Source organism: Pipistrellus hanaki (genome assembly GCF_964339955.1).
Source record: "Pipistrellus hanaki genome assembly, chromosome: 7".
Taxonomy (NCBI): domain Eukaryota; kingdom Metazoa; phylum Chordata; class Mammalia; order Chiroptera; family Vespertilionidae; genus Pipistrellus; species Pipistrellus hanaki.
The window spans coordinates 81,166,045-81,177,594 of NC_140509.1; the positions used below are offsets into that span (position 1 = coordinate 81,166,045).

An 11,550-nucleotide genomic window follows, 5' to 3' on the forward strand; every position below is an offset into this window, starting at 1 on the left:
CCTTTTCCGCTCCCTGGTCCCTGGGACTCCCGGTGCCGCCGGCTTCCGCCTCCGCCCGCTTCCGTGTTCCGCTTCGCGCGTCGCCCTCTGCCGTCCGTCCCCGCCTCCGCCCCGGGAAGACGTGCACGTCCTAGAGCCGGCCGCTGCTTGTCTCTCCCACGGGCACCCAATAAAGTTTTTTCGTTCAAAAGCTCTTTTTTCCCCTCTCAGCTCCTCCTCCTCCGCGCCGGCCCCGCCTCCTTCCTGCGGCGGGTGAGACCCCAGCGCGGGGCACGCCGAGGGCGATGGCGGCCTGCCCGCCGCCCCTGTCGGGACAGGACGAAGGGTCGGTGTCGCTTGCCTCGCCCAGCCCCGCTCTTCCTCCTCTTCCCGGTTTGGCGGGAAGCCGGGCCTCCCGGGGAGCTGCGGGGACGGGCGGGTGCCGCTTCCCCGGCGGTTGGCGGCGGGGCCGGGCCGGGCTCCGCACTCGGCCGGCGGCGCAGCATACTCCTCGGGTGACTCGTGGCCTCCTTGTCCGGATCGGGCTGGGGGTCCCGGCTGATTTCCCCGCGGTCCCCGCCGGGACCGTCCGGCGCCGTGGCTAACAGTAATGGGCACCGGACAGCGCTCTTGTCTGGGAAGGGGTTTGTACCGCCTTCCCGCCCCGCATGGCTGCCTGGCGAGGGTTCGATGCCCTCCTGCCCCTCTCTGGGCGCTGCGGGCCATGGCTTCACTGGCTCAAGGAGCGCACTTTCTTTGGGGGGAGAGGGGAAGGGGGCGCGAGGGAGGTGGTGGTCAACATTCTCTGTAAAAGGAATCTCAGATGGGTAGAGAAATGTGTTTCTTCCAGAATATCTGTTAGATTAATTCATAATCCTGCCATTAAAAATCCTGCTAGGTTGTGGACACCGTAAAAAAAAATCCATTTGTATACATTGAATGGTCAATTTTATATTGGAGTTACGCCCTTATTCCAAAATATTGTGACACACAAGAAAGTGACCTCGACCCAAACGGTTTGGCTCAGTGGATGGAGCGTCCCCCTGGGGACTCAAGGGTCCCAGGTTCGATTCCCGTCAAGGGCAGGTACCTTGTTTGCGGGCACATCCCCAGTGGGGGGTGTGCAAGAGGCAGCTGATCGATGTTTCTCTCTCATCGATGTTTTTGACTCTCCCTCTCCTTTCCTCTCTGTAAAAAATCAATAAGATATATATATATATTAAAAAAAAAAAAAAAAAGCCAGAAAGTGATGGAGTAGATGGAGGCCTGAGAGATACTAGTGGCCCCACATTTAAGCGGGCACTTAGGGGGTGCGACTGATTAAGGGGTGTTTGCTTATTGTTGGCGCTCTGGCGCCTCTGGCCTCACCTCAGGGTGCCTTCACCTGGCACTGAGTCCAGGCCTCAGAGGATACAGTAGCTGGAAAAGTAGCTGGAAAAATATCTGTGTTTTCCAGTGTCTTAGGCTCTGCAGCAGCGGTTCTCAACCAGTTCCTCATGTGGCGACCCAAAGATGTTTACATTACGATTCATAACAGTAGCAAAATTACAGTTATGAAGTAGCAACGAAAATAATGTTATGGTTGGGGGTCACCACAACATGAGGAGCTGCATTAAAGGGTCGTGGCGTTAGAAAAGTTGAGAATCACTGCTAGAGTCTTCCAAGCCTTTTTACATCCACGTCCTTGTTCATGATGTCACTTGACTTATAGCAATTGACGTGGGAGGAGAGCCTGTTTGATTTTTAGAGTAATTCTTTTTTTATTTTCTTTCTGTCACATCGCTAAAACTAGTTTCTGATTAAGGAGAATAAAAGTAATAGACTAGGAAAGGTAAGGATTTAACAGATTTCTGGGGAGAATCTGGGGTTAGAGGCACAAAGACTGCCTAGCTTTGATGACATACCAGAGAAGTTTCAGATTTTCCTATTCTTAATGTAGTGGAGGCCAGACAGTGCTGATTTTCCTTATAATGGCTGTATGAAAAGGAATTTTAATTTAAACGAGTTGACCCAGAAACTGAAATATGACCCATCTTCTAGTATCAACACTACTAAGTTATACACTGTGTGATTCTTTCTTCCAGGTCGTTTGCATATCTTACAATTAAAGACAGACTACCACAGATCTTAACCAAGGCTATTGATACATTGCATCGACATAAAAATGAAATGTTTGAGAAACACGGAGAGGTATGAAATGTATTTGAACTTTAATTATTTTCATAAATCTTTAATAAACAGTTTCCCCTCTTTGATAATGGTCATTCCACTTAAAAATAATGAAGGGACTCTAGTTATTAGATGAAACTTAAAAAGGCAGAATAGATAAGGCAGGGTAATGTTGATATGAGATCTGTGTGTGTGATTTGATTTTCAACTCAAGAATTCTAGCTGAAACCGGTTTGGCTCAGTGGTTCTAAACTTAAATGTTTATAATAGTTTGTAAAGACATAAGATGTAGTTTTGTAATATAGTAGTTCTTTCCTTCTTAAGTTTAGGTCCATAAAAATGTGCTACCTTAGAGGAATTATTCACGTATAGATACTTATATATAAAGTACATATAAATTTTAATTATTTATAGATAGACTAGGAGCCCAGTTTGAAATTGTGTGGCATCACCCACCCACCTCCAGCCCTGCCTTGACACCTGAACCTGACCATGCAGAGCTCCAGGGCACCTGGCCCCGCCCCCAAGCCCTCTGGCCTTCTCTGGCAGCTTCAAGCCCCGCCCCTCAGTACCTCGGGTTGCCTTGGGTTGGTCCCACCTTCTCCCAGTGCTCCCTGCTTTCTCCCTGTCTCCCGAGCAACACCCCAGCTAATATGCTAATGATCTGGTCGTTACCCATTACTGCGTCCCAACCGTTAGCATATTATCTCTTTACTAGAGGCCTGTTGCACGATATTCATGCAAGAATAGACCTTCCTTCCCCTGGCTTCACTCCCAGCCCCTCGGGAGCCAGCACATCACCACTCCCTGGCCACCCCTGAGCCGGCATTTCCTCGCTCCCAAGCCGCCTGAAGCTGGCAATCCTCGCTGCTGTCTGGAGCACCACGCCAATTGCTCCCCCAGCAGCCTCCCTTCCCTTCATAGCAGGCTTCACTCCGCTCCGTGCCTGCATATGCAAATTAACCCCCATCTTTGTTGGGTTAATTTGCATACTCACTCTGATTGGCTGTGGCGTAGCAGAGTGATGGTTAATTTGCATGTTTCTTTATTAGGTAAGATTAGCATAGGTTATCTATTTTTTATATATGTGAATGTTTCTTCTATATTTCTGTAGAAAGGCATAGAAGCTGAGAAGAAAGCAATTTCTCTTCTTTCTAAATTGCGGAATGAGTCACAAACAGACAAGCCCATTGTCCCCTTGGTGGAGAAGTTTGTTGATACTGACATATGGAATCAGTACCTAGAACATCATCACAGTCTTTTAAATGACAGCGATGGAAAACCAAGATGGTTCTACTCACCATGGCTGTTTGTGGAATGCTACATGTACCGTAGAATTCATGAAGCAGTTATCCAGAGGTAAGTATATAACCATCAAGTAAATGTTCAGTTAACTTACGCTTTTTTTGAAATTATAAAGTGATAAGTTTAAAAACAAAAACCAGAGGAAACATGAATGTAGTTCAACAGATATTAATGGCACTACTGGAAATGCTGCAAATGTTACCACTACAATTGATTCTTGGCAATTATAATCCACATGCCCAGAGTAGACATAAGATTGAATAACTGAAGTAGGAATAAGTGCATTAATTTTCATGCACCAGGCCTCTAATTTATTATAAAAAAGGGCAAAATAAACATTTGTTTTATTTATAAAACTAGATTATATGTCAGTTAATTTGGTATAAGGAATCAGTAGCACAGAGAAAATAGAAGACATTTTTAAGCTTTTATTAAAGTGTAACGTACATACAGACCAGTGCACATCTTTCCCAGAACATGCTTGCGCCCCTAGTGTCCAGATCAAGAAGCAGACCCTTCCTAGGACTTCAGGAGCCCCAGTGGATCCCCTTCCATTCACTACCATCACAGCCCCTCAAGGGTAACCATTGCCTTGATCTGTGTTAGTTTTGCTTGTTTTAAAATTTCATTCCAATGAAATTACATGGGACGTAGTTTGGCATCTGATTTCTTTCATTCAGCATTTTGTTGCTGAGATTAATCCTTATTGTTTGCACATAATTGTAAATAACTAATTTCTATATAGTATTGCAATGTATGAATATATCACAATCTTTTTAGCTCTTCTATTGTTGATAGGTATTTGAATAGTTTTTAGTTTGAGGTTATTATAGACAGTGCTGCTTTAGAGGGAAGGTGAGGGAGGGTGGGTAGGTTGGAAGAAATCAATCAGTGAACTTGTATGCATGTTTGCATAACCCATGGACACAGACAATAGGGTGGTGAAGGCCTGGGATGGGGGTGGGGTGGCTAGAAGGGGTCAATGGGGGAAATAAGGGAACATATAATACTTTTTATAGCAGCATTTTTTAAATTTTAAAAAAGTGCTGCTATAAACATTCAAATACATATTTTGGTGAACATAGGTGTGTATTTTCGTGGGGATGTACCTAGGAGTGAACCACCAGGCCATTGTATAGTATGCACATAAGCAGCTTTAGTAGATTCTAAAATAGCAAACTTTTAAAAATCAGAAATCATACATAGTGATGTGAGTTTACTCTCTTAAATTCAAGAAATAAAGCTCATTCTTAATATGAGGTGTGACTTTAAACTAATGAATGATTTGTTAATAAAAACTAGAACAGCCCAGCTGGTGTGGCTCAGTGGTTGAGATCAATTGAGAGCTCTATCCCCACTAGGGGGCGTGCAGGAGACAGCGGATGGATGTTTCTCTTGCATGGATGTTTCTGTTTCTCTATCCCTCTCCCTTCCTGTTTCTCTACAATCAATAAAAAACACATTAAAAAAAATAAAACGCAGGAACAAAGGTTGGGAAAGTTTTTGTTTTTGTTTTTAAAGGCCAGATATAAATATTTCAGGCTGTGGGGCCTGTGCTCCAATTAAACTTCATTCATGGGCACTGGCATTGTAATTTCACGTCACAAATATTCTTTTGATTGTTTTCAACCATTCAGAAGTGTAAAACCATTCTTAGCTTGCAGGTCAAACACAACAGCTGTAATTTGCTCACCCCAACACTTGAGCCTATGTATCCCACCAATTTTTATTTTTTAAGCCGCCTGGAGAGAAGGATTTATTTCAGCAGTGCTGCCATTGCTAAAAACACCTTTTCATTCTTTGGAATTTCTTTCAGAGCCAGTTTACAAGCCTCAAAGTGAATATGTCTCATTATTTTTTAGTCACTCCTCATTTTTGACCAAACATGTTTTACTCCATTTGATTTATACACCTCATTCTACCGACAATGCTCCGAGTGACTTTTGGCTGTCTCCAAAAAGACATGAACTCTGAAGGGTGAAGATAAGCGACCACCGACAGGACGTTTAACCACGTGCCCCAGGTCCTGCAGAACATTCCAGAGTGCTTTGAGCAATGGCAGCATCTCTGGAATAAGGGTGCGCTCCCGAGGTGGCTGTGCTGGACGGAGGCAGCACTCATTTGGACTATACAGTCTGGTATGTTTTTGTTTTTAAATCAATCCCATTAACTCAGTCATACTGTTTTCACCCTAAGGTGAAAACATGAGATCTAAATGTACCCTAATCTAGAAGGCCAGGTCATCTGAATGTCTTTACAGTTGATTCTGTTCAGGCTGTTCAGTTATATTTATACCTTCTTAGTTATGTTTTTTGTAGGGCAATATTAATATCATTTGAACTCATTGGACAGCATGAGGATGTAGCACATCATGGCACATATATTGCCATTGGTCACAGTCAACTTGGGAATAAAAGTGACCAAAAAATCCCCCCCCACACACACACACAAAATATATATATATATATATATATATATATATATATATATATATATATATATATATATAAAATTGATTTTAAAGAGGCAGGGAGAAGGAGAGAGAGAATCATTGATTGGCTGCGTCCTGCACATCCCCTGACCGGGGATCTAGCCTGCAACCTGGGCATGTGCCCTGACTGGGAATTGAACCTGAGACTTTTTGGTGCAGGGGATGATGCTCAACCACTGAGCCACTCCGCTGGGCAGTTATCTGTCATTTTGAGACGAAATGCTACTATTCTATTTCCTTTAAAGAATTGCAGTTACTCACATGTGTAGGAAAAAGATGCAGAGTTACATAAATGTTTCACTTATGTTTTTCTCTCACTTTAGTCCACCAATTGATGACTTTGATGTATTTAAAGAATCGAAAGAACAAAACTTCTTTGAGTCGCTGGAATCCATCACAGCTTTATGTGTTCACCTGCAAGAGCTGATGAAAACAGTTGAGCACCTGGATGAAAATCAGCTGAAAAACGAGTTTTTTAAGCTTCTTCAGGTAAATGTGATCATCTCCTGAGTATATTTGTTGAGTTAAATGGTTAAAAAACAGACTGGTACACATTTAACAACAAAGCCCGTATAGACATTGGCATTTTAGTTATCATTGACCATTTGTCATTTTAGTAGTAGCGTTATTCAAGAGATGACGGTCCATTTAATCTCTGAAAATGGGTTTTGCAGTCTCTTCTGCACCTGTGGGTGATGCTCTGACTTAGTAGTTTCTGTCCTTCTTAGAGAATACTTCACAGCCATTTGGTGGCCCTGCCTCACTTGGGCTTCAGTGTCTGCTTTGTCGCTTATTTGTGGTTAGACCTGAGCAAGCTACTTCGTTTCTCAGAGCGTTAGTTTCTGCGTCTGTTCAATGACAGTGGCATTGACCTATGTTATATATAGTGTCTGTTACCTGTCATTTAAAAAAATGACAGTGGCATTGAACAACTCGTAATTTGATGTGAGGAACTGGATTCATTCATGTGAATGCTGCGCAGAGTCCTGAACACAGAACGCGCTGTCGTTATCATCGGGTAGAAACTGTCCCATTTAATCCAGTCTCATTGCACTTCTTCATCGAGCTTATACACGTTTAGTTTTAATTTCTCATTCAAAGCATCCTTACATTTATATCACTAGGTTCGGAACTGTTTGAAAATGAATAATTGTCCGCAGTAGTTGCCCAGCCCTGACTGCCCAGGAAAAGCCAGGAATGTTTCCAGAAGGAGATGTCAGGAGATGTATGAAGAGATATAAGGCAGGGAAGGGCCGGGAGGTTGGGGGAGGGAGGCCATATCGAGTCGGGAAGGACCTGCTGAGCCGTGCCTTGGGGGAGGCCTGAAGCGGGTGAAGCAGCAGGTCGCAGGCGTGTCGGGGTGGAGCCCGCCGGGCGTGTGAGAACCCGAGAGGGGATTCTGTAGGAAATGATCGAGGAAAGAGGAGGGGCTGGAAGGGCCACAGAAGGCAAAGTGAGCAAAGGTAAGGACTTGGTTTAATTCCTAGGGTGAAATGGGAAGCTATTAGAGGGCTTGGGTCATGACTTCTTTCAAGGATTACTTCAGAAAACGGATTAAAGGGGCGCAGGGTAGAACCTGGGAGGTCTGTTATTAAAATGGCTCAGGGGAGGGGTGACTGGTCCAAGTTGGTAGCATACGAGGGGTTAAATCTCAAGATTCTGAATATCCTTTGACAGTAGAGGCTCTGCAGGGCCAGCCGAGGCAGCTGCGTGATGAAGAGGGAGAGGTGTCAGGGTATTGGTGACTAGGGAACCCAATTATCATGTCTCCTCTGCACTATTCTTTATGTTAGCTGAGAATTAAGAAAAGAAAAGCAGCATGTTACTCATTACCCATAGCTCGGCCATTCTCTCGCAGCCTTTGGATATAATGTTTTTCGTCCCATAAGTTTAATAAATGGTGAGAAGAAGGAGTACCAATCTGTTTTCTGTCACCTGCTTTGGCCAGCCACCCAACATTGTTGCTCTGCTCCTCAGTAAAGGAGCCAAGCTGCTCTGTCACTGTTCACGAGGATCCACAGGTTAACTTCCTACAAGGAACTCCAGGCTGTGTGGTCTGTGGGAATATTGACCGTAAAACCATAAAACTCAACCCTGCCCACACATTTCAGTGTCTGCTCTATAAACACTGTTCTCGGACAGGCATGTAATGGTGAGAAAAACAGACCAACCCTTGCTGTCATAGAACTTGTAGTCTTGAGGGAATATTGATATGGGCACAAATCAATATAGACTTAATCATAGACTGGAAATATGCAGGAGGCCAACAGAGACCCTGACCTCAGCTGGGGAGGGCCACCATCTATACCAGTGGATGTTTCTTTAACAGAGTTGGACTTAAACCTAAAAAAAATGTGTGTAAGAGTGTTTGTATATGTGTGTGTGTGTGTGTGTGTGTGTATTCATTTAATCCTTTAAAAATAGTATTCTGGTTGGAACATGTATTTTCCTCTTATTTTGAATCATACAAGAGTACAATCTGTTTGGGCTAATGTTTATTGAGTACTTCTATAAGCCAGCTATTGGATATATTACTTACACTGGTTATGTCAATTCTCGCAATAACTCTACGAGATAAATACTATTTTTATCTCATGTTTTAGTTGCATAACCTGAGCCTTGGGGCCTGCATTTACTAGTGGTTGTTCATTGGCTATGTAGGGATTTGAGCCCAGGGCTGCCTGCTTCCAGAGCCTGCACTCCTACACATGTACTTTTAGTTATAGCTTTCCAAAAGAAGGCTATATGCAATTTCCCACAAAATAAGCTTGAGTATTGTTTCAATTTAAAGTAGAATAATAAATTATTAGAGTTGGAAGGGTCTTTAGACTAGATATCACCTTGTCCAATTTCTTTATTTTATAACTGAGAGAACTAAATCCTAGAGGGACTGGATTTTACACAGAAATTGAGCAGGTTTTTTCTTTTTTTGGAGGGGTGGTAAGGCTGGGAGGAAAAAAGTCACTTATTTTTCTCTTGACACTGAATTATAAAGTAAACTTTGTAGCTTCTTTTCGGATCTTGTTCTTATATCTGCAAGATGCAAAAATGTCATTCTGATTAAATTATTATGGGTCATTAAAATCATTCAAACCAGTTTTTAAAATTTCACTAAATACTGACCAATTAAAAGTTTTAGTGTTTACCTTTTTAAAAAAAATAATGTTTTTTTTTTAATGATTTTAGAGAGAGAGGAAGGGAGAAGGAGAGAGAGAAACATCAATGTGAGAGAGAAAGAAACGTGGATTGCCTGCCTCTTGCACACCCCCTACCAGGAATCAAGCCTGCAACCCAGGCATGTGCCCTGACTGGGAATCGAACCTGAGACGTTTTGGTGCATGGGATGATGCTCAACCAATGTAGCCACAAGGGCCAGGGCTGTTTTACCTTTGTATACAATGTCATGCAAACATAGTCTTTGCATTATTAGACAAAGTTTTGTAGAATGAATTTTATGAATACTTTTAGCAGCCCTTCCCCCACATCCTACATGCTAGTTTGTGTTGGTTATTCAGAAGAAGGGTAAATGTTTTGTACTTTTTCTTTTTCAGATTTCACTGTGGGGAAATAAGTGTGATCTGTCTCTATCAGGTGGGGAATCCAGTTCTCAGAAGACCAGTATAATAAATTCTTTGGAAGACCTAAAGCCTTTCATTTTAGTGAATGACATGGAACATCTTTGGTCATTGCTTAGCAATCGTAAGAAAACAAGAGAAAAAGCATCTGTTGTTAGAGTGGATATCGTTCTGGATAATTCTGGGTTCGAACTTGTTACAGATTTAACATTAGCCAACTTCCTGTTGTCTTCTAAATTGGCTACCGAGATCCATTTTTATGGAAAAATGATCCCATGGTTTGTTTCTGATACTACTATCCATGATTTTAATTGGCTGATTGAACAAGTAAAATGTTCTGATCATAAGTGGGTGTCAGAGTGTGGGGTCAACTGGGAAAACTATGTTAAGACGGGCAGATGGGTTTACCATGATCACATATTTTGGACACTGCCTCATGAATTCTGTGCAATGTCTCAGGTTGCTCCTGACTTATATGCTGAACTACAGAAGGCACATTTAATTTTATTCAAGGGTGATTTGAATTACAGGAAGTTGACAGGTGACAGGAAATGGGAGTTTACTGTCCCATTCCACCAGGCTTTGAATGGCTTCCACCCCGCCCCGCTCTGCAGCATCCGCACGTTGAAAGCAGAGATTCAGGTTGGTCTGCAGCCTGGGCAAGGCGAACAGCTCACAGCCTCCGAGCCCAACTGGCTGACCACTGGGAAATACGGAATTTTTCAGTTTGATGGTCCACTTTGACTTGGTTTTGGAACTCGGAGTTGTGTAGAAAGACCTGACAGGCAATGGTCATCCTCAGAAAAGCAGTGTGTGGATTTAGTCACGTGACTGCTTTGAGCAGCTGGGCTTCTTGGGCTCAGTTACATCCTCTGGATGGCTTTTTCTCTGAACATCACACATTGTTTTGGGGATAGATGGGTTAAGCTACTACGGGTCTTTGCATTTATGTTGGAATCTTAGTGACTTAGTTCTAAGCTATATGCAGAATCAAATGGGTTTCATGAGCTTATTTTTAACTGGGCAGAAAGCAATATAACTGAATAAATAAACTTTTTAAATACTATACTGCATGGTATTTAATATCCTAGGAAGCATGGAATTTTATTTAACTTGATTTGGGGCTCTAGAAATAAGGGCTCTGTGAAAATAGACATCTTAAATATGCTTTGTAAAGAGGGACTTTTTTTTTTTTTACAACTGTGATATTTGAACACATGAAAGAAAAACTTACCTCATAAGTGAAGTATACTTTTGATCTTAAGTTTTATTTAATTTCAATTGCTTGTTTTACTTGCCTACATTTGGATTTTGATTGACCTTTGGAATGGTAGGGAGCACAAAATTGAACAGAATGAAATAAATGGTATTTGAAGAAGAATGTAATACCTTCTGCATTCTATTTGTGGTAAATTGAAATATATTTTAACATGTTTTAAAATTTTTAGATTGCTTGGCAGTTTTAAAGTATGCTTTAGATCACATATGTCAAACACAAGGCCCGCGGGCCAAATCCAGCCCGCCAGGCCTTGCAATGTGGCCCGCACCGCGCTGTCATCACTGCACTCCACTGTCAGTTTATGACATTGTCAGTTTATGACTGTTCAGTAAACCATTCGGCCCGCGATTTAGGCTGGATTTTAGATTTTGGCCCCTTCTCTGATTGAGTTCGACACCCCTACTTTAGATAGACAAGATTCTTGTGCATTGAATTTGGAGTACTACCAACAAGTTGAATCTTTTTATATTCTTACATATTTATTGGTGATCACCAGTATTAAAAACAGTATGTTTCAGTCAGTTTGTTTTGAAACTGAAATTGGGAATAAACCTAGAAATGTTTCCTTGCAATAAAATAATGAATTATACTGAGAGTCACATTGGTTTTATTTTCTAGTGGGGAAAGTCAAGAAAGGAAGATTTGAAATGAGGTGTATATAATGAATAAACTCCATAATGTATATTATAAATGTTGTCAAACCAGTCCTTAAGTTATATCATTAAATGAAATTACATTGTATGCCTTTAAGT

At 42.2% G+C, this 11,550-nt stretch overlaps 1 protein-coding gene across 2 annotated transcripts; it reads left to right on the forward strand.

The window, feature by feature from the left end:
- The first annotated feature begins 165 nt into the window (after positions 1-165).
- ARMT1 (acidic residue methyltransferase 1) lies at positions 166-10,905 on the forward strand. Of its 2 annotated transcripts, none has more exons than XM_084890196.1 (5): positions 166-325; positions 2,064-2,169; positions 3,263-3,507; positions 6,268-6,433; positions 9,496-10,905. In XM_084890196.1, the coding sequence occupies exons 1-5, from the start codon at positions 285-287 to the stop codon at positions 10,261-10,263; spliced, it is 1,326 nt and encodes a 441-aa protein (XP_084746322.1). In that variant the 5' UTR covers positions 166-284; the 3' UTR covers positions 10,264-10,905. The 2 variants fall into 2 exon arrangements, with proteins under 2 accessions (XP_084746322.1, XP_084746323.1); XM_084890197.1 differs by lacking the exon at positions 166-325 and adding an exon at positions 560-623.
- Positions 10,906-11,550: the final 645 nt, after the last annotated feature.

What these genes read in the sequence shown, in the direction of transcription:
- ARMT1 (XM_084890196.1), top strand. Translation starts at nt 285, where the DNA reads ATGGCGGCCTGCCCGCCGCCCCTGTCGGGACAGGACGAAGG. An exon ending in CTGTCGGGACAGGACGAAGG is followed by an intron (nt 326 to 2,063) that starts GTCGGTGTCGCT and finishes TCTTTCTTCCAG; the next exon opens with GTCGTTTGCATATCTTACAA. An exon ending in AGTTTTTTAAGCTTCTTCAG is followed by an intron (nt 6,434 to 9,495) that starts GTAAATGTGATC and finishes TTTCTTTTTCAG; the next exon opens with ATTTCACTGTGGGGAAATAA.